This window comes from Trachypithecus francoisi, unplaced genomic scaffold (assembly GCF_009764315.1).
Source record: "Trachypithecus francoisi isolate TF-2019V2 unplaced genomic scaffold, Tfra_2.0 Contig01440, whole genome shotgun sequence".
NCBI classification, from domain to species: domain Eukaryota; kingdom Metazoa; phylum Chordata; class Mammalia; order Primates; family Cercopithecidae; genus Trachypithecus; species Trachypithecus francoisi.
In genome coordinates, this window is record NW_022681431.1 from 16,151,999 (window position 1) to 16,179,535 (window position 27,537).

The window sequence follows — 27,537 nt, forward strand, 5'->3', positions numbered from 1 at the left end:
TTTTCCTTTTTTGCCTATCTAAAAGTGTATTTACCTTAATTTGTAAATAATATTTTTACTGGCTATTTTCTCTCAGCTTTTTAAATAAGCCATTCCACTGTTTTCTGGTTTTCTGAAGTCAACTCTGAGAGTTACTGTCACTTCCTTGAAGGTAATGTCCTTTTTCCACTGACCGCCCTTAACATATTTTTCTTTGGTTTTCAACTGTTTAAATAAGACATGCCTAGCTGAGGTTTTCTTGTATTTATTCTTCTTGCAGTTTGGGGAACTTCTGAAATCTGTAGGTGATTGTCTTTAATCAGTTTTGGAAAATCCTTAGTCATCATCTTTGTAGATTTTGCCTCTGCCCCATTCTTACTGATCTGTCCTTTTGAGATTGCATTTACATGTGTTAGATCTATTTTGTGTGTTTTACATGTTTCTTACCCTCTTTTCTGTATTTTTTGGTCTATGACCTTCTTTCTGTTTGAATATTTTCTTTTGCCTTGTTTTCTGTTCTGCGAGTCTTATCTTTTGATATCTCTAATAAGTTAATTTCAGTAATATAATTTCAATTATAGAATTTTAATTTTATTATAATTCTAATTTTCTGATGAAATTTTTATCTTTGGTTGAAGATAAAAAAGATAGTCATAGTTATATACAGTCTTGTCTGTTAACTCTAAGAGCTGGATCACCACTTTTTTTTTTTTTTGGTTTTCAGTTATATCACCCTGTCTCTTGAGATGCCCAGTAATTTTTTACTAAGTGCTAGACATTATAAAATGTTAGTGAGGTTCCAGATAGGTTATATTACTAAGATTAATATAAGAAAAGATTAATTAAGAAAAGATTAATCCTCGGCCGGGTGCGGTGGCTCAACCCTGTAATCCCAGCACTTTGGGAGGCCGAGGCGGGCGGATCACAAGGTCAGGAGATCGAGACCATCCTGGCTAACACGGTGAAACCCCGTCTCTACTAAAAAGTACAAAAAACTAGCTGGGCGAGGTGGCGGGCGCCTGTAGTCCCAGCTACTCAGGAGGCTGAGGCAGGAGAATGGTGGGAACCCGGGAGGCGGAGCTTGCAGTGAGCTGAGATCTGGCCACTGCACTCCAGCTTGGGCAACAGAGCGAGACTCCATCTCAAAAAAAAAAAAAAAATTAATCCTCTTTTCTGCTTAGCAGGTAAATGCAATTAGCACTTTACTTTTATTTATTTGTTTTATTTATTTATTTATTTATTTTAGAGACAGGGTCTCACTCTGTCTCCCAAGCTGAATGTGGTGATGTGATCGTAACTCACTGCAGCTTCGATCATAGCTTACTGCAGCCTTGAACGCCTGGGCTCAAGTGATCCTCCTGCCTCTGCTTCCCAAGTAGCTGGGACTACAGGCATATGCCGCCATGCCTAGCTTTTTTTTTTTTTTTTTTAAGTAGAGATAGTCTTGCTGTTTTGCCCAGGCTGGTCTCAAATTCCTGAGCTCAGGTGATCCTTCTGCCTTGGCCTTTCAAAGTGCTGAGATTACAGCTGTGAGCTGTTGTATCCAGCCAGCAGATCACTTTAATTCAGTCAGGAACTGAGCTGAGTTAGAGGCTGCATTGCAGTGTTGGTAGGTCTCTCCCTCTGATTTGTCTCTGCTACTAGGGTGTAGTCATTCAGGACTTCTCAGCAGAAAGTTTGGTATGTTGAGGTGCTGTGTGGAGGTTGAACTGTAATTCATGTCTCTTTAGACTGATAAGACTGCCAGAATCTCCACTCTGTTCTCTTTCTACTTAGCTTCTTAGCTTCCTTCCCTGTGTAGCTTTAGAATTTTCAGATACCCATAGGGAAAACTGACTCTGTGTTAGGCTCAATCCTTCCCACTTCTTCTCACTTAGATCTTATTTCTTTCATTTCCAATTTTGTCTCTATAGCCTCAGAAGACCACCTACAGCTCTGCTAGTTTCTTGGGTTCTCCAGCACAGCCTAGGCCAAGCTTGATTCCTAGCCTCTTGTCTTATGCCCAGTTCAACAAATACCTGCTTCGAAAAGTGGCTGTATGTATCAGGCTACCTGTTTGTGCTTTCGTGCTCTTTGAATTCTTATTCCATCTGAAGTTCTTTAGCAGTTCTCCAGTGGCTTTAAATAGATAACTGAAAACTTTTTTTCTCTTTGTAGGTTGTTCTTGATGGAAACATTGGTGTAATACAGAGTACTCTTTCTTAGAAGTGAAAGTCATAGTTTGTTATATATCAGTTATTGTATTCATTTTATAGTTCTTTGACATCAGTTTCTTTGAGTGACTCTTGATTTTCTAATTGTATTATGTATAGGAGGCTCTGGAAAATAATATATATCAGTGCAGAAACAAATTGATTCGTCCACATTAGAAAGGCCTGGTGGTAAGAATATCTCTAACCACTTCAAAATCAGCAATGACTCAAACTTTTATATAAATAAATGCAAAAAATATTCCATAGTCAAAAGCACAGATACACATCCTTGGGATATTTTTTCTATTCCTGTGGTTGAAACGATTATTTTACTGGGTTTTATGTTTGGGGCTACTGTTTTTTTCCCCTTAATATTAACTTAGAGCATTAGCTTTGTTTACATCATGTGATTTCACAGTATAAAGAACTCTGTTTAAAATGTGAAAAAGGCATGGTGCTGTAATCCCAGCACTTTGGAAGGCTGAGGTGGACAGATTGCTTAAGCCCAAGAGTTTAAGACCAGCCTGGGCAACATGGTGAGACCCTGTCTTTACAAAAACTACAAAATGTAACCTGTGTGGTAGTACGTGCCTCTAGTCCCAGCTACTCAGGAGGCTGAGGTGGGTGGATTGCTTGAGCCTAGGAGGCAGAGGTTGCAGTTAGCCAAGATCATGTCACTGCACTCTAGCCTGGGTGACAGAGCGAGACCCTGTCTTTAAAAAAAAAAAAATCAAGAAAATATGAGCCCAAAGGGAGAGACCTTTCTCTGCCCTCAATGCTTAAATTGCTACTATGTTGCTACTTACCTTCCTCTCCTTCTCCCATTTTTTCTCCTATTACTTGTCCTCTCTCTCCTGTTGACAATTGTTAATTGAAGAGGATTTAGAAATTGAAATACTTAAAGGAGGCCAAGTGTGGTGGCTCACACCTGTAATCCCAGTGCTTTGGGAGGCCAGGGCAGGCAGATCACTTGAGGTGGGGAGTTTGAGAGCAGCCTGGCCAACATGGGTAAACGTCGTCTCTACTGAAAATACAAAAATTATCTGGGCGTAGTGGTGCATGCCTATAATCGCAGCTACTTGGGAGGCTGAGGCAGGAAAATTGCTTGAACGTGGGAGGGGGAGATTGCAGTGAGCCAAGATCATGCGACTGCACTCCAGCCTGGGCAACAGAGCGAGACTCCATCTTAAAAAAAAAAAGAGAAAGAAAGAAATACTTAAAGGAAGAAAACTAAAATTTCTTGTAATCCTATCACCAATCTAGTCACACTTTTGAACATTTGGTGCATGTCTTTTGTGTATTCTTTGTAAAATGGATATTGTCAGTGGTTCTCAACCCTGCTTCTTCATTAATATCACCTAAAATACAGATTCTGGGATACACCTCACATTTAACTAAATCAGAATCTTCAAGGGTAAGGCTAGGACAGTTTTATTTAAAAAAACAAAAACTCCCCTTCAGAAAATGTTAATAACCCTCAGAATTTTCTTTTACTGAGAAAGAGAATGTTGCAATATTATAGAAAGCTTTAACTTGTATACAGCTCTTTAACTAATTATTCAATTTTAACTTTTCCCTAGCCATTCCACCCTATGGTGAATCTGGATTGTTCTCGGGATTTCCGGCCTTTTCTTTGTGCACTCTATGCTCCTATTTGTATGGAATATGGACGTGTCACACTTCCCTGTCGTAGGCTGTGTCAACGGGCTTACAGTGAGTGTTCGAAGCTCATGGAGATGTTCGGTGTTCCTTGGCCTGAAGATATGGAATGCAGTAGGTATGAAAATTGTAGATTTTCATGGATCATTTCTTATATTGCAATATGTTTAAAATTACTTGTCTTCTTTTCCATCTGTTTTAAAAAACTTTTTTTGAAGTGTACATATTAGTCATTAATTTTGAATAGCAGTTTTGTGGCCTCAGAATTGTTTATTTGCTTAGAAATTTGGAAGCACTAAATGAAAAAGAAAACATTTCTGTGAAGAAGTTTTTAAAAGACTTAAGAATTACATAATCAAGACAGTTGATTTTTCCCCCTTTAAAACATTTTTTTCTGATTATGAAAATAGTGCTATTTGTGAAAAATCATACAGAGAAGAAAACCATTTATTACCTCATCATTGCAGGAGCTCAAATACCTTTATGATTTAACTATAGACTTGTAGAATAGTTCTCTCAGTTCTTTTTTTCTGTCAAGTATTAACATACCAAATCCAGAAAATGTCAAATACTTTTCAAATTACATCCAGTATATAGACTATAAGCATGTCTTAAAGTTTTGAGGATTTATTAGACATTCTTAAAGTTTCATTTGAGTGAGCATTATTAGTAGTAATAATATACTATATTTATTATATAACAATGTTTTACTTATTTGTATTCTGAAATATTTCAAGGATAAAGATTAAGGTGAATACTTATGTATCTATTATTATCTAGCTTTGCCCAATCTTAACAGTTTGTAATATTGGCTTCAGATTTTTTTTAAGAAATAAAACAATACAGGTAAAATTGAAGGTTTTTCCTTATTATCCATCTTGAGCTTATTATCTTCTTAACCCTCTAGGAGTGAGATAATCTTTATGTTGAATTTGTTTTAAAATCATTCCCATGTTTGCTTATATACTCTTACTACATATATGCATATCCATAAACAACACAACATTTTTGTATGTATCTATGTTTGTACCTGTAACCTGTAGGTCTGGTACATTCCTTTTAATTGCCGTGTAGTGGCCAATTGTATTAACAGCCTACAGGTATTTAGCTTTCTACTGATGGTCATTTAGGTTGTTTCCAGGTTTTTGTTATTATAGGCAACCTTCTTTTCTCCTTCATATTTAAAAATAATTTTGTTTGTTGTCTGGCAATAGCCCTTGGAGGCAAGTAAAGCAGATTTTGTTACTCTTACTTGACAGATGGAGAAACTTAAGAAATAATAAATCTGTACAGTAAGTCCTCACTTAATGTTGTTGATAGGTTCTCAGAATATGTGACTTTAAGCAGAATGACATTTAATGAAACCAATTTGTTTTCTTTTCTCTTGTCTTTTTTTTTTTTTTTGAGCTGGAATCTCACTCTGTCCCCCAAGCTGGAGTGCAGTGGCATGATCTTGGTTCACTGCAACCTCACCTCCCGGGTTCAAGCAATTCTCCTGCCTTAGCCTCGTGGATACCAATTTGTTTTCTTATAAACGTTATAACAAAATGATGTGGAAAAAAAAACAATGTTTTTTAAGGACCTGCTGTATGGTGTCTTGCTTGAAGTCACAGTTTACAAGAATCTATCTACAATGTTAAATGAGGACTACTGTATTTGCTTCTCGTAGTCAATTCATTGATGTTCTGCTTTCTCATATTTGTCTATTTTCCACCTATTTTACCTGCCCTTTTATTTAGTCCCATCTAACCATTCATCTCTTCTCTCTCCAGACACCTGAAAATGTTTCTAGTCTCTCTTTTAGAAGTCCGTAAATAAAACAATTATGAATTGCTGGGTAGGAACTCCGTTTTATGCTTCTTGTATTTAACGCCTATTGTTTTGGTGTCTTTTTATTTTAATAGCTTATATATAAGCATAGAAATCTCATAATCTTTATTTTTTAAATTTGTTTTGATAGGATTAAACCTGTTTTATGTCCTCATTATATCCTGGGATTGCTTAAATTTGAAATCTTAAATTCTGAAAAAGGGAACTTCCTTTTTTTCTTTTTTTTTGAGACGGAGTCTCGCTCTGTCACCCAGGCTGGAGTGCAGTGGCGCGATCTCGGCTCACTGCAACCTCCGCCTGCTGGGTTCAAGCAATTCTCCTACCTCAGTCTCCCGAGGAGCTGGGCTTACAGGCACCCACCACCATGCCCAGCTAATTTTTGCATTTTTGGTAGAGACGGAATTTCACCATGTTGGCCAGGCTGGTCTTGAACTCCTGACTTTAGGTGGTCTGCCCACCTTGGCCTCCCAAAGTGCTGGGATTACAGGCATGAGCCACCGCGCCCAGCCTCAAAGGGAACTTTCATAGCGACCTTTTATTCTTCCATAGCTCTCATGCTTTTGTACCTACTATACTGGTTGCCTTGGTTCATTTGTGCAGCTATAACAAAATACCACAGACAGGGCAAATTATAAATAATATAAATTTATTTCTCAGGCAGAGGCACAGACAGGTTGTGTTTCTAGTGAGGGCTGCTTTCTGCTTCCAACATGGCACTTTGTTGCTGCATCCTTCAGTGGATAGGAACACTGTATCCCCATGTGGCAGGAGAGCAAGAGGGGCAAGCTCGCTCTGCAGCCTCTTTTATAAGGACATTAATCCCTTAATTGTCCCAAAGACCTAACTTCGTTTTTCTTTTTTGGAGATAGGGTCTCTCTCTGTTGCCCAGGCTGGAGTGCAGGGGCACAGTCATAGCTCACTACAGCCTCAAACTCCTGGGCTCAATCAGTCCTCTTGCCTCAGCCTCCCAAGTAGCTGGGATTACATGTGCGTGCCACCATGTCCAGCTAACTAAAAAAAAAAAAAAAAAAATTGTAGAGATGGGGTCTTGTTTTGTTGCCCAGGGAGGTCACAAACTCCTGGCCTTAAGCAGTCCTCCCGCCTTGGCCTCCTAAAGTGCTGGGATTATAAACTAAGCCACTGCACTTGGCCAGGCCCTGCCTCTGAATGCCACTGCAGTGGGGATTGTTTCATGAATATTCATGTCCCCCAAAGTTCATGTATTGGAAACTTAATTCTCAGTGCAACAGTGCTGAGAGGTGAGACCTTTAAGAGATCATGAGGACTCCACCCTCATGAATGGATTAATACCATTATCTCAGGAGGGCATTAGTTATTGTGAGAGTGGGTTCCTGATAAAAGGATGAGTTTGGCCTCTTTTCCTCCCTGGCCCCCATGCTCTCTTGCCCTTTTGCCATGGATTGATGCACCAATAATGCACCTCCTTCCCAGATGCAGGCCCCCTTGACTTGGACTTCCTAGCCTCTAGAGCTGTAAGAAATAAATCCCTGGTTTTTATAAATTACCCAGTCTCAGGTATTCTGTCATAGCAGCACAAAATGGACGAAGACAGCACTTATTCTAAAAATTCATGGACACCCCCAGAATTTTTATCTTTTTATCCTAAATAGACCCTTTCTGATCTCATTTGTTTCTTTATTTAGCTTAAATGTTGTGGTCTATCACTTGAAATAACGTGTTTGATAGCAGTTTCATCTCATTCCTCTTACTGTACTTATTTAGACCTCCAAATAGACTGCTTAATTTTTTACAAATTGATTGTGCTATATATTTAATGATTCTGAAATTGTAGCAGTTGTATTTTCTATTTGTAACCACTTGTCTTGGTCAGAAAATTTTCTGTTGATTTTCCTCAGCACTTGTGCCAAATCTGTATCACTTAAACTTGTATCTCACCTTTATTTCCTTCAACCTTAGTCTATCCTCCTTTCCTGAAAATGATTCAGTCCATCATGTAAGAGAACTATTGTGATCTGTTATTTCTCAGACCGTTCCTTCTCAATTTCCTTGTTGGATCCTCCTCTTTTTTCTGCCCCTTGAATAATGGTGCTTCCCAGAGTTTTGTTCCTGTTCTCTGCAGCTCTCACTGGATAATCTCATCTCACCTATTTTAACTCTTATTTATATACTGATGATTCCTAAACCTGAATCTGTAGCCTCTCCCTGCAAAGCTCAAAACCTGCATATATCCAGCAGCTGTTGAAAATCCTAACATGGCCGGGCGCAGTGGCTGAAGCCTGTAATCCCAGCACTTTGGGAGGCCGAGACGGGCGGATCACGAGGTCAGGAGATCGAGACCATCCTGGCTAACACGGTGAAACCCCGTCTCTACTAAAAAAATACAAAAAACTAGCCGGGCGAGGTGGCGGGCGCCTGTAGTCCCAGCTACTCGGGAGGCTGAGGCAGGAGAATGGCGTAAACCCGGGAGGCGGAGCTTGCAGTGAGCTGAGATCCGGCCAAAAAAAAAAGAAAATCCTAAAATATATCCAGTAGCCATTGGAAATCCTGGCCTCAGTTTGGCTCAGCAACCTCAGTTTTGGTATATGTAAAATTGATTTTACTTCTTGGCTCACTTTTTTATTCCCTTGAAGTATCTTCTGTTCCTACTTCATTGATCTTAACTCCTACATTCAAGTTACGCATTCTGTTGCTTTTAGCTAACTAATTTCATGTCCGTCTCATTCTCAGGGCCTTATTTGGCTTTCATTTTGGCACATCTGGTGTCCCTGCCCCCATTTTTGCCCCACTCAAGTCTATCTTTTACACTGCTTCTGGTTACCTTGCTGATTACTTGGGTTTGGGTTATATGAATATATTCACTCAACATTCTTTAGTTCGACAGATGTCAGTTGAATGTCTTTGGTGTGCTAGGCACTATTCTAGATGCCAAAAATGAGCAGTGAACAAAACAGAGATCCGGTTCTTAGGGAGTGAAAATTCTAGTGGTGGAGGTAAATAAAATTGTAGACAATGTCACAGGAAAATAAATGCTAATAAGAGCAAATGCGGTAGGTGATAGGGATACAATGTAGGAGAGCAGAGGGATTCTATTTTCTATAGAGTGCTTGGAGAAATCCTTTTTGATAAGGAGGCTTTGGACAAGGGACTTGAATGAAGTAAGAAAACAAATGATGGTATCTGGGGGCAGAGCAGGCTAGGCAGAGGAAACAGCAGCAAGTACAGAGACTCTGAAGTGGAACCATGCTTCCTAAACTCAGAACGACAGGACACCAAAGTGGTTGGAGCCAAGTGAGTGAGGGAGAGTGGAAGGAAATAAGATCAGAAAAGTACTGGGGCCGAGGGTCACTCTAGCTGTGGTAGGGAATTTTTATTTGACTCTGAGATGAGAAGCCATTAGAGGGTTTTAAGCAGAAGAGAAGGAGGATCACAAACACAGGAGCAGCAGATCTTTAAAGGATTACTTTGGCTGCTCTGTGGAAATGGACATCAATTGGAGGCCCCTCTAGAAGTCCAGGGAAGAAATATTGATGGCTCAGACTGGGCACCAGAGGGGAGGAAATGAGAAGAGGTCGGTTTCCTAGAATCACAGGAAATGCTGGTAGATTGTGATGTGTATATGAAAGATAAGGGACATCAAGGATAACCCCAAGGTTTTTGGCCTGAGCAGCTAGAAGTATAGAATAACCACTTATTGTTATGGGGAAACCTGAGGAGTAGAAGTCAAGAATTTCCTTTCAGAAGGGTTGAAGATTGAGGTGCCTATTAGATATCTAAGTGTATATGTTGGGTTGGCAGTTAGATATACAAATAATTTCCATAGATAGTACCGGGTAACATGGGAAAATTGTAGTGTTTACATGGTTTTAAATTTTGTTAATGTTTACACACGCACACACACACACACACACACATTTCTGCAACATGCTTACCTCTCCAGTCTCATCTCCTGCCACAAGTCATGCACACTCTATGTTCCAGCAGTAACAAACACACCCTGTTCAGACATCTATGCCTATGCTTATATTTGCTTACTAGAATGCTGATTGGCTTACTGCTAATACTGATTTAAAATCCTGTATTGGGGAACTTACTCTGTGAAGTCTTTCATAATTCCTTCCGCTTATGTAATTAATTTGTCTTTATCATTATCATTTTTGTACCTTATATAGATTTTAATTGCTAGCAGAGTGTCACACTGCTGTATTTTGTGTATGTTGTGTTTATAAGTATGTGTCTCCTTCTAGATTCAAGGATAGAGATCTGTATTTTTATCTTTTTAACTCCTGGCATATTGCAGTGTTATACATTTTGTCATTTGGCTTTATAATTATCTGTGAGGAAAATGGTTTGTATTAGAAAATCTAAAAGATTTGAAGATATTAATCAGCTACAGTATAAGATTATATATGTGTTTGGCAAACTTAATGATAGTTTCTTAGAAACTATTTGATGTATATAAAACAGCAAACAGCTAGTTACTGGGAGTCTAAAGTCTTAGAAACAGTTATTGGCAAAAAAATTAAAGATGAAGGGAGTTCATGACAGTGGTCTCCTTAGTTGCATAAATATCTGCAACACAACCTTGTTTTGTCTCGAGGCTATCATACTTTCTCAAGACATACAACTAGTATTTTTTGCTCAGCTGTCAAAAATCTAGTTGTATGGACCACAAACAAGATATCACCATTTACTTTATTTCTACATATTACATTTGCTCTCCAGGAATAAATAAGGTTGTGAGTGCCAGATTTGGAAATCCAAATTGTTAGATCGTGGTAGATTTCCCCATAAGTAAAAATAGTTCTCATGTTGTTTTGTTTTTTAGGTTCCCAGATTGTGATGAGCCGTATCCTCGACTTGTGGATCTGAATTTAGCTGGAGAACCAACTGAAGGAGCCCCAGTGGCAGTGCAGAGAGACTATGGTTTTTGGTGTCCCCGGGAGTTAAAAATTGATCCTGATCTGGGTTATTCTTTTCTGCACGTGCGTGATTGTTCACCTCCTTGTCCAAATATGTACTTCAGGAGAGAAGAACTATCATTTGCTCGCTATTTCATAGGATTGATTTCAATCATTTGCCTCTCTGCCACATTGTTTACTTTTTTAACTTTTTTGATTGATGTCACAAGATTCCGTTATCCTGAAAGGCCTATTATATTTTATGCAGTCTGCTACATGATGGTATCCTTAATTTTCTTCATTGGATTTTTGCTTGAGGATCGAGTAGCCTGCAATGCGTCCATCCCTGCACAATATAAGGCTTCCACAGTGACACAAGGATCTCATAATAAAGCCTGTACCATGCTTTTTATGGTACTCTATTTTTTTACTATGGCTGGCAGTGTATGGTGGGTAATTCTTACCATCACATGGTTTTTAGCAGCTGTGCCAAAGTGGGGTAGTGAAGCTATTGAGAAGAAAGCATTGCTGTTTCACGCCAGTGCATGGGGCATCCCTGGAACTCTAACTATCATCCTTTTAGCGATGAATAAAATTGAAGGTGATAATATTAGTGGCGTGTGTTTTGTTGGCCTCTACGATGTTGATGCATTGAGATATTTTGTTCTTGCTCCCCTCTGCCTGTATGTGGTAGTTGGGGTTTCTCTCCTCTTAGCTGGCATTATATCCCTAAACAGAGTTCGGATTGAGATTCCATTAGAAAAGGAGAACCAAGATAAATTAGTGAAGTTTATGATCCGGATTGGTGTTTTCAGCATTCTTTATCTCGTACCACTCTTGGTTGTAATTGGATGCTACTTTTATGAGCAAGCTTACCGTGGCATCTGGGAAACAACGTGGATACAAGAACGCTGCAGAGAATATCACATTCCGTGTCCATATCAGGTAAGGGAAACCTTGTTACAAATTTCAGAATGTGTGATAATAAAACAAAAGCATATTACTATAATGAGTTAATAGCTGCTTTTTGAAATGTCATGAATCTTCAACTTGTACATTAACATTTTAAGGGTGAGATAAATACGTTTGTAAATATGTAATACACATATTTGATAGACATCTTCATTTTAAAAGATGACTTACAAGTCTACGCTATGGGCTTTTAAGCAGTGTACTTCTATTGGTGAATTTTTTTTCCAGAAGTGTGCAGTATTGGGGGGGAGAAGCACTTTACCAACATTTATTAAAATGTGTTATCTTTTTATGGGAATTTTACTGATGTTCAGGTTAGAAATTGTTTTATTAATAGCAGTTTTGCAAAAATAAGATGCAAGTATAAAAACTCTTGATGATCTTGATTTTTCTTCTTTACATACTGAATATTTTGTGATTTCTTTTGGAGTTTAGCGTTCAGAGCCTCTGGTAGTCTTAGAATTATGGAATTTCAAATCTAGAAAGAACTTTAGAGATCATTTATTCAGATTGCCTCTGTAATTTAGAGTTCTTGAACACCTAGCATCATATTTGAAGCTTTGAAATGTTAAATGACTTGCTCATGGGTAGTAAATGAGCAGCTGGGATTTAGTCTTAGATAAATGTAGTCAAGGAAAATATATCAGAGGAGTTAATGCTAAGTATTTCTCTCTCCCATCTTTTTTTTTTTTTTTTTGAGACGGAGTCTCGCTCTGTCGCCCAGGCTGGAGTGCAGTGGCGGATCTCAGCTCACTGCAAGCTCTGCCCCCCGGGTTTACGCCATTCTCCTGCCTCAGCCTCCCAAGTAGCTGGGACTACAGGCGCCCGCCACCTCGCCCGGCTAGTTTTTTGTACTTTTTAGTAGAGACGGGGTTTCACCGTGTTAACCAGGATGGTCTCGATCTCCTGACCTCGTGATCCGCCCGTCTCGGCCTCCCAAAGTGCTGGGATTACAGGCTGAGCCACCGCGCCCGGCCTCTAATACTTTTAAATACCTTTATTGAAGTACTTATGTATTACAGATAACTTTTGTTTACTAGTCTGTTTCCCTACTACTATACAATGAATTCTTTGAAAGAAAGACTCTTTTTTTGTGTTTTGAAGACATTCTGTAGATAATAGTAATGAGAATGTGGGTATATAGCTTGAGAAGAGGAGACATTTTTAAGACATGGTAACAGAAATGTACATTTAAGAAATGGTTGCTGCTACAGAGAGTATGGGGTTAGCACACAATAAATGCTGATACATTTTTGATCACTGAGAATGCCAAGTTCCCTTTTATTTTGGTATAAATAGTCCTATACAAATGATATTTATCATTGTATAATATTAGGTACTGATTTTTAAAAAACAAACTAACTCATAACTTAAGAGACTAGGAAAAAATGAATAATTGAAATTCCATTCAATTTCTTGCCAGAACCGCTTACTAAAAACTCCTAATATGAGTTTTCAGACCAAAAGGTAAATAATCCAGTTTTCCTTCTGAGAGAGAGATGTTGAGTTATATTTTATGCTTCCCCATGTTTCTAAGATTGTAAATTATTATTTTAGGGCTATTGAAGAAATAATGTTTGACCATGAAATAATGGTCTTAAAAAATACCAAACCTCAAACATGTAAATCAGCAGAGTAGTTGGGATGCTGCTTTTTTCATGACATACCTAGAATTCTTTTAGCATCTTTAGAACCAGTTTGAGCTATGCTGAAATATATATGTGTGTGTGTTGGGGGCGGGATTAATAGTGTTTTCTAAGAAATACTTTCATCATACAGAAATGAATAACAAATGATAATAACAACAAAAGTATTAAACTGTAAGCTGGAGTAGGAGTCCTAGCTTCTTTTCTTACTTTCATTAATTAACTTTATAACCTTGGATGAGCTTCACCTCTCTCTGCTTCAGTTCCTCATAATATGAGGATAGTAATAGAATCCATTTCCTAGAGTGGTTTTTTAGGATTATGCATGTAAATACTTAGAAGTGTGGCTACTAGTCTAGGGCCACTTCACTCTGAATGCTCTCGATATCTTCTGATCTCGGAAGCTAAGCAGGGTCGGGCCTGGTTAGTCCTTGGATGGGAGAAGTGTGGCTACTACATAATAGGTGCTCAAAATGTTGGCTCTGTTCTTACTTGTTATTGTCTATTGTTGTTGCTACCATTATTTACATAGAAATATGTTTTTTAAAAGCCATTCAGTAGTAAGCTTTAGCAAATGCAATATTTGTTTCAGACTTTTAAAAGAAGTCATAAATTTAGCTGAAACTTCCTGTGTACCCTTCCCTAATCCTGTTCCTCTTATTCGCTCCCCAGAGACAACCATCGTTGTGAATTTGGAGTTGTTCATTCCCATAAAAGCCGATACAATTACCAATACATATGTAGTTATAAAAAATGTTTGTTTCACCCATGTTTGACTAAATTCTTTAACTCAGCATTTTGTTTTTGAGTTGCATTTATGTTAATACTACAACTGTAGTTTTTAAAATGTTTCCTTTTACTAATATAAAGGAAATTTATAACATATTTCCAATATGTAGAGATATAGAAAATAAAGATCCATGTACTCACAACCCAACTACCTTGAAATCTTGAAATTATGGCATATGTATCTATATCTGTCTGTGTACCTATGTATCTAATGTTAAAGATACAGTTGATACCTCCTCTGTTCCTTTCCATATTCCCATTCCTCTTCTGTCTCCCTCGCTAGAAGAAACCCTTCTCATAAATACGGTATTTTTCATTCTCCTGAATATTTTTATACTGTTGCTGTTTATGTATCCATAAAATTTGCTGTTGATGCAAGTTTCTAAAATGCATATACGTGAGATCATTCTGTAGCGCATTTTTTAGTATATGTGCTGCCGAAGCGAGCACCTGTAGCTCATTTTTTAACTCAGTTTTATGTTTTTGAGAATATATATGTTGGTATGTGTACTGATAATTTGTTTTAACTGCAGTGGAGTATGCTACTGTATAAATATACTGTAATTTATTCACTCATTTATTGATGAATTTTATAGTCATTTCTAATTTTTTGTTATAAGCCATTTTTCAGTGAATATTCTTGTAACACCTTCATTTCTTACATATGAACAGGAGTTTCTATTGGAAGTTTTGCATTGTAGGCTATAAGCATGTTCAACTCAAGTGGTTATTTTAATTTATACTCACACCAGAGTATGAGTTTCCCCTTTGTCCCCATTTTGGCACTCTCAGGCTTTTAAATTTTTGCCAACCTTTGAAATAATATCTCAATTCTGTAGTAATTTACCTTTTTCTTATTATTATAAGTAAGGTTGAATGTGTTTTCGTATGTTTATTGGCCATTTGGGGTTTCTCTGTGATTTACCTATTTTTTTATCTTTGTCCATTGCTCTGTTAGATTGTTTGCTTTTTACTGTTTAAATATTCTTGGTATTCTTTGCCAGTCATTTGCATTACAGATATTTTCTGCTTTGTGGCTTGTCTTTTCACTATTTGTGCTTTGTCTTTTGTGTTTTAAGATAATCCTTCCCTGCCACTAAAGTCATTAAAAGGGCCTCCTGTATTTTTTCTAGCAGTTTCTACAATTTGCTTTTTTGAGTCATATCTCTAATCCCATAAAATTTATTTTTGTGAATGTCGTAAGGAACATAATTTTATTTTTCCATATGGATAAGACATGTGCTTTCTGCATCGTAGATCAAATAGTTCATCCATTTCAGTTGTAATGCAACCTCTGTCATGCACAAGTTTGATTTTTAGGCTCTCTCATTTGTATAACCATGTGTCAGCTCCACATCTTCCTTACCTTGTTCTTCTTCTTCAAAACTATTTTAGCTATTCTTGGTACTTTGCTCTTCGGTATGAGTTTTAAAATCAATTTTCCATGAAAACACTGTCAGGATTTTCATTGAAATTGTCTTCGATTTATAAATGAATCTGGGGAACATTGCCATTTTTGCAATACTGAGTTTTAATATCTTGTTTATTTACATTTTCATTAAATTGGTTGTTGGTGGTGTACAGGCATGCTATTTAAAAAATTTTTTAATTTATTTATTGTGACAAAGTCTCACTCTGTTGCCTAGGTTGGAGTGCAGTGGCACAGTCATAGCTCTCTGTAACCATGAACTCCCAGGCTCCAGTGATCCTCCTGCCTCATCCTCCCTAGTAAGTGGGGCTACAGGCGTGTGCTGCCATACTTGGCTAATTTTTTTTATTTTTTGTAGAGATGGGGTCTCCCTGTGTTGCCCAGGCTGGTCTCAAGTGATCCTTCCACCTTGGCTTTCTAAAGAGTGGGATTATAGGTGTGAGCTACTGTACCTGGCTTGATTGATTTTGTGTATTGGTTTTATATCAGACATCCTTGTTGAACCCCTATTAGTTCTGGTTGTGTATGGATTCTCTTAGATATTCTTTCTAGAAATCATGTTGTTTGCAAGTAGGGACCAATTTGTCTTGCTTGCTTTCCAATTTTTATATTTCATGTAAGAGCTGCCTACTCTTGGAAAGGATTTGCGCATCCTCCTGTAAAACTCTGTCCTCATGTCTTTGAAGTAAAAGGAAAGAAATTGGTTAAGAAAGTAGGCTTTTGTAAGTTAACCATTTAATCTCTTCAATACTAATGGTTTTATTCAGGTCTTTTATTTCTTCTTGAGACTTTTTTTTCATTTATATTTTTCTGGAACATTATTTCATCTAACTTTTCAAATACATTGGCATAAATTTGTTCAATTTTAAAATGTTTTTACCATTTTAGTTTTTGTTCCTAATATATATGTTCTTTTTTCCCCCCATGATCAATCTTGTTAAAGGATTATTTCTTTTTGTTTGCTTGTTTTTGGTAGAGGTGGTGTCTTGTTATGCTGCCCAGGCAGGTCTCAAACTCCTGGCCTCAGGGATCCTCCCTCGTTGGCCTCTCAAAAGCACTGGGATAACAGGCCTGAGCCACTGCGCCCTCCAAAGGTTATCTTTTTAATTCAATTATTTCTGGTCTTATTTTATTCCTACTGCTTTCTTTAGAATTATTTTGTTTTTCTAGATTCTTGAATTGAAAGCTTAACTCATTTATTGTCAATATTTTCTAATTGTAAAAATACATTTAATAGTTACTTTAAATTTAACCAAAAGACCATTATTAACCAGTTTGGTCATTCACACTCATTCTGTCTCCTGAACTTAGCTTTAGGCAACTTTATGATTTTTTTTTTTTTTTTTTTGAGAACCTTTATTGAAGTTTGGGAATCTCTCTCTGGCTTTTTGTTCTTCACAGAAATGTCCATTCACAAGCTGATGGAAAGGGATGTTTTTTACCCTAAAATCTCATGGGATAATAACACTTGGATACATTTTAAGAATTCCCTCCAATGTGTATTTTTTTCTAGGATTTCCTTTCTCTTTAGCATAATAATTCAGAGACTGTTCTAGAAGATAGTGCTGGTGTGGCTAAAGTTTTATTCTATATGTGAGTCCCATGAATTCCTTTGTGATTCTTGTGCTTTCCAATCTTGCTTGCGTAAATAGATGTTGAGTTAAACCTGGCCTGTTAAAAAAAAATAAAGCACTATAAATATGAACTCTTATTTGTATAGACGTCATTGTGGGTAACATCTGTGATTACTGATATCCACAATAACCTTTTCAAATAGATAGCATGGCTTCATTCCTGGCATTCAAAAGCATTTAAAGCAGAAAGAAGTAATGTGGCTTACACAGTTACATTAGCTTAAGGATCAGCAAACTATAGCCCATCTGAACTGTAGCCTACAGATAAACTAGAGGACCAGCCACCTGTTTTTTTAATTGTAGTTTTATACACACACACACACACGTTATGTATATGTTCTCATTTTAACCATTTTTAAGTGTATAGTTCTGTGACATTTAGTAAATTGTGCAACCATCACCCCCATCCATTTCCAGTACCTTTTTCATCTTTTCAAACTGAAAAGACTTAGCAACACGGTAAGACCCCATTTCTACAAAAAATATAAAAATTAGCCAGGCATGTTGGCATGCTCCTGTAGTCCTAGCTACTCGGGAGGCTGAGGCAGGAGAATAGTTTGAGCCCAAGGCTTCAGAGAGCTGTGACTGTACCACTGCACTCCCGCCTAGATGACAGAGCGAGACCCTATCTCAATAAAAATCAGTCAATCAATCAGTGAGACTCTGCACCCATTAAACAGTAACTCCCCATTCTTCTTCCCCACATCCCCTGTCGACTACCATTCTACTTTGTCTCTATGAATTTAATTCTAGATATCTCATATAAATGGAATTATACAATAATTTGCCCTACTTTGATTTTTTAAATATTCAGATGTTAGGATATTAATATTTGTTTTTGTTCAGAATTTATTTTTAGAGGAATCTTATACAGACTTCTGAATTGAGCACCAGTGATGTGAAATTTTTATATTGAAGTAATACCCCACATACTTGAATAAAGATCTGCTGTTGTTGAGTGTGCCTTATAGAACACTTAGTAGGTGCTGATGATAATTCCTAGTAAGTTTTTTAAATGTTTTAAGCAATGATGGAGCAGTCTTCTCAGGTGACTTAGAAAGAGAAAATATTTGAATATATTTGCTTAAAAACCAGTAAGGTTGCTTTACAGTTATCTCTCATATTACAGAAACTTTCAAATATCTGAAAAAATCAGTTCATGAGTTGTTTATCATGTTTTTTTAAAATACCGATTGGGTTTAGTGCAGATCGCGTGAATGTAAATTCATAATTTAAAGAAAAATTGGCTGGGTGTAAAGTATTTTAAAATGAGTGCTCTCGCTGAAAACAGTTTCACTGGCTTGTTTTTTCTGTTTTCTAAATAAAATTCTAGGTTTTAGCACAGTTTTAGATTGACAGAAAAATTGTGAAGATAATACAGTGAGTTCCCATATGCCTTGTACCAGCTTTCCCTGTTATTAACATCTTATATCACTGTGGTACATCTGTTGTAATTGGCTAACCAATAGGGATACATTATTATTAACTGAAGTCCATACTTTATTCAGATTTCCTTAGTTTTTATCTAACGTCCCATTTCTGTTCTAAGATCCCACCCAGGAGATGACATTTAGTAGTCATGTCTCCTTGGCCCCCTCTTGGCTATGACAGTCTTTCAGCCTCTCTTTTCGATGTCACTACCTAGATTTTAAAATACTATACCAATCATTTTTAGCAAGGACACTCATTTTTAATGTTTATTAAATACTTGAAAAGTAGTATTGAATGCCTAAATTATGAATTAATTATGAAATATAGTCTGGGTAGTCATAGTAGTATTTCACAATTTAAAAACTGGTTTATTTCTAGAATACTTTTTTTATATTGTGTTTTTAAAAATAACAGATCAGTAATTTTACAGATATTTGGGTTTTTTTGGTCTAATAATAGTTTCCTCTGTTTAGTGCCTTCTAAGAATTTCAGAGTATCCTATGAAAGAGTTACAGTTCTCAAAGATTCTTGATATTTCTAGAAAAGAATTTGAATTTATCATGATATTCATTAAAAATGTGGGCTTTAAAATCAGACAGGCTGGGTTTATGACTTGTTGCTACCATTCCTTCATGTAAAATGCAGAAAATAATATGCTAAATACAGTAATATGTACCTCATGGGTGGCAATGAAAATTAAATGAGAAATTTAAACCTCTTACCAGAGTGCTTTGCACAAAGTAAAATTTCAGTATTAACTCTTGTTACTACAAGTACATAATTCTTGAGGCTTTAAAAAGGATTATCCTGTACTCTGCACTAGAGTCATTTTTTTCTTTTAAACATCGATTTTGAAAAGCATGTTTCCTTCCTTTCCTAAAATGCCCCTTCATTTTTTTCATCTCTTTCATCCATCTAATTTAATGCAGTGTGTCCCAAGGAATTTTGACACTAGAACTTTTATTTTGGTAACAGAAATATGTTATACGAGCAGCTTAACCAAGACTGTCAAATTCACATTACAGCCATTTATAGAACTCTTTAAAAATTATTTTTATAGTCCAGGCACAATGGCTCATGCCTGTAATCCCAGCACTTTCGGGAGGCTGAGGAGGGTGAATCACCTGAGAGGTTGGGAATTCCATACCAGTCTGACCAATATGGTGAAACCCTGTCTCTACTAAAAATACAAAAATTAGCTGGGCTGTGGTGGCAACACACCTATAATCCCAGCTACTCAGGAGCCTGAGGCAGGAGAATTGCTTGAACCTGGGGGGCGGAGGTTGCAGGGAGCCAAGATTGTGTCACTGCACTCCAGCCTTTGTTTTGTGACCTGGTCTCAAAACAAAAGTCAAAATTTTTATAGAAAACAAACAAAAAATATTATTTCTATTCTTCTGAGCACACAAGGCATCCCATCTGTTTTATCTAGTCTTGATTCAGAAAAATACAAAAATAGCAGAATAACATTAAATCTAATTTGTTATGATTTTAGCTTCATTTTCTGATGAGTCTTTCCCTTTACCAGGCAGTTCCAAAAGGAATCAGAATTGTTTATGAAAGGACCATGAGGGAAATGGGTATGTTTTACACTTCCGACATTAGACAATGAAGAATTCTTTTTTATAAATATGTAGTACTACTAACCTTTTTTTTTTTTTTTTTTGCTACTAATCTTTAAATTGGTAAATATCCTGCATACCTATGACTTCCTAGGGCCAAACCTCAAAATTGTTTAGTTTCTGTAATAGAGGAAAAGAATGAGAATTCCCTGAAAAAATATTCTATATCTCTTGTTTTGCCAGAAAATATTACAGAATAGGATAAGAAGGAAACATAGACTATTATAGAAATTTATAGAAACTGTTAATACTGTTATGCACTGGTTGTAAAATGCTGTCAAATGACACTTTTGGATAAATATGATAAAACATACAAGTTATTCTGGCCTCTGTTAAACAGAATAACCTAAGTTGTGTGTTCAGTTTAAGTCTTAACTGCAGAAATACCTGGTATGCAAATAGCTTACACATTTTTAGGAAAAAATTCAATGTACTTGCCATTATCTACAGTAGGGCATGGCAAACTGTCTGTAAAAGATCAAATAATAAATATTTTAGACATTGCTGGCCATTGGTTTTTGTTGCAGCTACTCAGCTTTGCTGCTATGGTACAAAAGCAGCCATAGACAATAAGTCAGCAAATGGAAGGAAGTATTCCAATAAAGTTTTATTTGTAGAAACAGGCACTGCAACAGATTTGGTCTTCAGGCTGTAGTTTGTTGTCCCCTCATCTATAGCAAGTATTATTCTATGTCATCTTTGATCATTCTTTTGTAACAGTGGTTGGTGACCTATGACATTTTTCTGTCCCATATAAATTGTCATTGTTCCATTCTCATTACTACTTTTGAGGATCATCCTTTTACTCTACAGCATAATAGTATTAAAAATATTTAATATATGCTGGGCTTGGTGGCTCACGCCTGTGATCCCAGCACTTTGGGAGGCCAAGGCAGGCAGATCACCTGAGGTCAGGAGTTCAAGACCAGCCTGACCAATATGGTGAAACCTGGTTTCTACTAAAAATACAAAAATTAGCCGGGTGTAGTGGGGGGCGCCAGTAATCCCAGCTACCCAGGAGGCTGAGGCAGGAGAATTGCTTGAACCCGGGAGGCAGAGGTTTCAGCGAGCCTAGATCGCGCACTGCCACTCCAGTCTGGGCGACAAGAGTGAAACTGTCTCCAAAAATAATAATAATAATTCAATATAATCTAGTACTGTTATCACTATAGTAAATAAAAATGAATTCTAACATATCACTGTAATAAACACATGTAAATAAGACGTATTTCCAGTAATCTTTGAAGGCATTACCATACCAATTTAAGGAAATAATTTTAGTATTTTATGAGAATAGTAGAGTTAGAAGCAACATAGTTTAATAATCATAGTTGCTTCTAGTTTTTTTAAGTTATATGCTGTATGTCATGTCCTGTGCTCAACAATTTATACACATCATCTCAATCCTCACATTAGCCCAGTAAGTTATATTGTACTCAGTTTTACAAATGAGAAAACTGAGTCTCATATATTTATACAGTTTATCCCAAGTCATACAGTAAGTTACAGAGTTGGGATGTGAGCTGATTGCAAAGTCTACACACTTAACATCACTTTACACCTCTTCCTATGCAAAAAACAAAAGTTTGAGTATTTGGAGAGACATGTAGTTCTGGCTAGATCTTTAGTTTTGTGTCTTTAGGCTAGTCACTAAGTTTAAACTTTCTTCATCTCTAAAATTTTAGGGGATAGGATTGAATAATCTGTAGGTTTTTTTCCTTAGGTCTAATATTAAATAAATCTAGAAACTTCTCCCTTAAACCACAACTTATTTTTCCCCTTTTATAAAATTCATTCATTAATGCAAAACCATTTATTATATATGTACTATTTTGGCATATTGATAGTTGCTGGAGAAGCAACTGTGAGTAAAATACAGCCTCTGCCCTACAGTTCATAGCCTAGGAAGAGAAAATAAACATGGAAATCAGATAATTCTATGACTAAAGAACAGTTAGTTTTTAGTTCTTACTGTCTCATCTCTTAAAAAAAAACAAAAAGGAGAACCCTAGTAAAAATAAAAATGCCTTCAGCAATATGATAGTTATACCCTATATCAGGGATCCCCTCCCCCCGGGCAACGAACCAGGATAGGTCCACACAGCAGGAAGTGAGTGGTGGGTGAGCCAGCAAAGCTTCATCTGTATTTACTCCCCATCACTTGCATTACTGCCTGAGCCTCCTGACAGGTAAGCAGCAGCATTAGATTCTCATAGCACGAACCCTGTTGTGAGCTGTGCACGTGAGGAATCTAGGTTGCGTGCACATTATTGACTAGTTCATCTTTTCTTCACTTATCTATAATACTGCCTTAGTCATATATCAAGTTCCCATATGTGAAATGTGTTTTGCTGTTCTATTCAGGGATCTATTTTTCTGTCCCTGTGCTACATTGCCTTAATTGCTATCACATAATAAGCCTTTATATTTGATAGGGCAAGTAAGTGACTTTTCAAAGCATAATAACAGTAAAGGTTGCTAAGCAGTGTAGTGTAGTTAAAAAGTACACAGAAGCGGGAATCAGAAGACCTCCATTCAGGAACTGTTGTCACTTATCAGTTGTATGACAGACTCTGTATGAACCTGATGAATAGCTCATTTTTATGCGGGCTTTTGGTGACCATAGGCTTGATATAAGTCAATATTTTGCAATGAATTTATTAAAAAAAAATAAAAGCAAGCCCAATGCAATATGTACTTCTATTAGTAAAGTATAGATTCCTCTTGATAGGGAAAGAAGCCAAGGATTCTGCCAACCTGATTCAAAGCTAAGGTCTCCAAAACAAGTATTGAATTTAGGCTGCCACAATAATAATAATTTAAAAATACTTTAAGTGTTTTTCTTTTTTTGCAGGGTATTTCACCCTTAGCTTGAGTAGTTTTTTTTCTATTTAATTAAAAATAAGCCTCGAGGTCTTTGGTGGATTATGTATCTAAATAGAAAAATCAAAACGCAGGTAAATGGTTTGTATATGATGGTTGAAAAGAGTTATTGCAATTCTGTAGATTAAATCGGAGCACTGTTAGTGGAGATCAGTTATTCAGAAGACAGTGAATGTAGGCTATTTATAGCTAGCCAGGCTGTTGTAGAACAGGGACAGTCATCAAGACCCAGGGCTTACAGTAAGTAGATGCTGATGTCTCCTTTTTTGCCAGGTATTCTCCAGGTAGATCAAAGAAATACATCAGGTAAGTTTTTGGGATTTTTTTTTTTTTTTTTTGAGATGGAGTCTCGCTCTGTCGCCCAGGCTGGAGTGGTGCAATGGCACCATCTCAGCTCACTGCAACTTCCGCCTCCTGGGTTCAAGCTATTCTCATGCCTCAGCCTTCCAAGTATCTGGGATTACAGGCACCCATCACCACACTAGGCTAATTTTTGTGTTTTTAGAGACAGGGTTTCACCGTATTGGTCAGGTTGGCCTTGAACTCCTGACCTCAGGTGATCCACCTGCCTCGGCCTCCCAAAGTGCTGGGATACATCAGGTAAGTTTTTTCCAATTGCAAAGGTGATACAACATCAATAGGAATATAGTGTTTTCAGGAACACTTAAAAAGAATACTTGAAAGTTTTCTTACTTGTCCATTTTAATTATGCAAGGAACTGAGATATTTTGTGAGTTTTTTCTTTAAAAATTCTATAGCCAAGTGTGGTGGCCCACGCCTGCAATCCCAGCACTTTGGGAGGCCAAGACGGGTTGATTACTTGAGGTCAGGAGTTTGAGACCAGTCTGGCCAACATGGTGAAACCTTGTGTCTACTAAAAATAGAAAAATTAGCTGGGCGTGGTGGCAGGTGCATGTAATCCCAGCTACTCAGGAGGCTGAGACAGGAGAATCGTTTGAACCCGGGAGGTGGAGGTTGCAGTGAGCTGAGAATTGCACCACTGCACTCCAGCCTGGGTGACAGAGGGAGCCCCTTTCAATAAATAAATAAACAAAATTCGGTTTATTATAGGGCTTTTTAAAAATAAAAACTAAACACAGTATCCCATTTCCTTTATTTAAATATTTTTCTTTAGTGGGCTTTGCCTTTCTAGCTAGTTTATGGCCTGTTTTACATACTAACTACCTCACTATTTTTGTGTCTCTGTGTGATTTATAAGTAGATAATAATGTATTCTCCCTCCTCTTTGTTCTTCTATAAGGGGACACTCCCTTATAGCAGTAGCTTGGCTGTTCTTCCTCAGTGTCTTGGCCCTCTGGCTCCAACACTCTGCCTGTGGCATCTTCAAAAAACAGGTGTTGTTTGAGTTGCTTTCTTACTGCATCCCTGCCATGGGCAGGTGCTGACTTGTCTTTTCTGGAATTTTGGCTTTAACCAGAACTCTGTAATGCAAAATGTTCTGTGTTACATCCTTGCTGTTTTCCAAATCTTCTTGCCTAATTGGAGGTTTTGGGTATTGCTATTATTGATTTTGTTTTTAGCGCTCCTTCCCTCTTATGCAAGCATTTATGTTATGTGAACAATATTTCTAATTTACACAGACAATTCAGTTTAAGGTGCTAAAGAATCGAAGTTGGAAGATAGGGTTTCTCTCCTAGGATCTCTGTTTTCTTTCCCTTTTCCTTTTTTCTGTGTAATCTTATCCAGTCCCATGTTTTAGACTATACAGCCCAACCTTGTTTCTGTGTTCCAGAATATCTATTTACATGACACTTCCTTTTGAAAGTCTACAAAGCATTTCAAACTTAGTATGTCTAAAACATAGCTCTGAATTTTTCTCAAATCTGCTTCCTGCATCCCATTCCCAGTTCTGCTCCGTTCAGTAAATGGTATCATCGTCCACTAGTTGTTTAGACACAAATTTGGAGCTGTCTGTGCACCCTGTCTTTCTCACATATCTCAGATCCAGTCCTTCAGCTTTTCAGTACCTCCACCTCTACCTTAGTCCAAGCCATTCAGTAATTCACAGTGGCCTTCCTATTCATCTTCATGCTTCTACTTTTGTTTGTTTTCAACACAGTAGTCAGAGCGAGTTTTAAAAACATAAGTGAGATCATGTCGCTGGTTTGTACAAAACCCTCCAGGGCTTCCTATTACTCTTAGAATAAAATCTTTTTTTTTTTTTTTTTAATACTATTCCCTGCAGTGCCATATATGACTTGACCCCTACCTCCTTCTTTGACTTCATCTCCTACCACATCTCTTCCATCCATGCTCACTTTTAGCCTTGCTGGCCTTATTGTTATTGTTCTTCAGAGACAACAAACTTGTTCTGTCAGGATTATTGTTATTGCCGTTTCTTCTGCCTAAATCCCTACTTAAATGTCATGTCCTTGAAGAAGCCTTTACTGACCACTTTGATCTAAAATTGCTTGCTGGCCAGGCGCTGCGGCTCACACCTTAATCCTAGCACTTTGGGAGACCGAGGTGGGTGGATGACCTGAGGCAGGGAGTTGGAGACCAGCCTGGCCAAAATGGTGAAACCCCATCTCTACTAAAAATACAAAAATTAGCTGGGCGTGGTGGTACATGCCTGTAATTCCCATCTACTTGGGAGGCTGGCGCAGGAGAATCGCTTGAACCCAGGAGGCGGAGATTGCAGTGAGCCAAGATCCCGCCATTGCACTCCATCCTGGGCACAGCAGAGTGAGACTGGGTCTCAAAAAATAAAATAAATAAAATAAAATAGCTTGCCCATCCACCACCACACCACACCCACACATGTTATCCCCTACCTTGTGTTTTTGTTCTTATTGCTACCTGAAATTGTAAGATTTATTGATAGCGCTGCACCCTTACCCTGCTCTAGAGTGTAAGTTCAACAAGGGCAGAGAATTTTCTGACTCATGATCAGTCATCTAGAATTGAAGACAATCTTGAAGTCATTAAGTTCAAGCCTCTTATTTTATAAAAAGTGATTGGACCCATGTCACATTGCTCAGGCCAGTGCTCTTCACATCACACAATCGTTCTAATTCTGCGATCAACTCTGATTAGCTCTCTTTATCTTTTTTCATTACAATTCTATTAGTTTTAATTTTGATGTTCTTTGCCTTCATCCTCTTCATCATATTACTTATGTAAGTCACCTCTTTACAAATAATTATTTTTCTTCAGTTAGTCCTTGTTTTCTCACCATTTATTGAGTATAAGCAAATGTGATTTGAAGTCTGCTTCCCAGCTCTCATTCTTTCCCTTGCCACATTCCACTGTTTTTTTTTTTTTTTTGAGACGGAGTTTCTCTCTGTCACCCAGGCTGGAGTGCAGTGTTGTGATCTCCGCTCACTGCACCCTCTGCCTCCCAGGTTCAAGCAATTCTCCTGCTTCAGCCTCCCGAGTAGCTGGGATTGCAGACGCCTGCCACCTAACCTGGCTAATTTTTGTATTTTTGGTAGAGACGCTGTTTTGCCATGTTGGCCAGGCTGATCTCGAACTCCTGACCTCAAGTGATCTGCCCGCCTTGGCCTCCCAAAGTGCTGAGATTACAGGTGTGAGTCACCACGCCTGGCCCACACTCTTTTTTATGAGATTTTCTCTTTTTGTGAGCCAAAAAAAAAAAAATTTATACAGTGATGGTTAACATGTACATTTTAACTAATATGATAGATTTTTTAATGGAAAAGGAAAATAACTTTTGTAGCAAAACTAGTCTCTAATTCCCCTATAAAGTTTTTCCAGATTAATAGGCTCATAGGCTATTAGAATAAATCTTAGAATTTACCTATTCCAACTCCTTAATTTTCAGTGGGGAAAATGTATCTATCAGCTTAGGAAACACTGAGGTAAACAAAATAAACAGTTCTTCAGGACTTCTCAGAACCTTGAATATATTAATGTATAATCCCTCAGGGGCAGGGGAGAGTCTCATAATACCCAATATCTTTTTAAGATAATCTGTGGTAAAATAAAATCGGATAAAATATGGATTACCTGTTAATATCTTCTGGGATAGTAATGCTCCTAAAAAACATTTTTGAATATTTATTAGATGTCAAACACAGTTCTGAGTACTTTACACTTTTCAACCTGTTTTATCTACTACATTCATGTGTTCCTCCTTAATATTATGTGAATATCTGCCTTTAAGAAGTAGTATACCATATTGGATAATACATATTGGAAAATGCAAGAAAGGATGTGTTTGTGTATGCAGAATATAAGTCCTAGGTATTGATTCATTTATAAATTTATTGTGTTTTCTATCTAGTTGATCATTGATTTATTTATGTAGCTTGCTTTACATATTTATGATAGTCCTATATAGTGTGGATTAAATATCAGTATAATTTTTGGTAATTTCTTAGAGCAATTCATTTGTAGAACATTTGTTGATATCTATCATAATATAAATTTACATTGTGTCTCTTGAACTTGTGGAATTCCATTAATACAGTAAAAGTGTTCCTGGTTAAATGTTTTGTCAATTTTGATTATACACATACAGTCTTTTCCACTTTTTAAAAAGTCCAAAATATGTGGGAAGAAAATGATAAAACATACTCAGAGGAAAAGCCCCCTTAGCCCTGTAAAT

The 27,537-nt window shown here is 37.2% G+C and overlaps 1 protein-coding gene across 3 annotated transcripts in view; it reads left to right on the top strand.

The window, feature by feature from the left end:
• Positions 1-27,537, top strand: part of FZD3 (frizzled class receptor 3) — a 71,294-nt gene that overhangs the window by 23,523 nt on the left and 20,234 nt on the right. For all 3 annotated transcript variants that reach the window (XM_033229494.1, XM_033229512.1, XM_033229502.1), the window contains 2 exons: positions 3,752-3,948; positions 10,468-11,485. In XM_033229494.1, the coding sequence (XP_033085385.1) occupies positions 3,752-3,948; positions 10,468-11,485 (1,215 nt within the window). The remainder of the gene's footprint in view (positions 1-3,751; positions 3,949-10,467; positions 11,486-27,537) is intronic.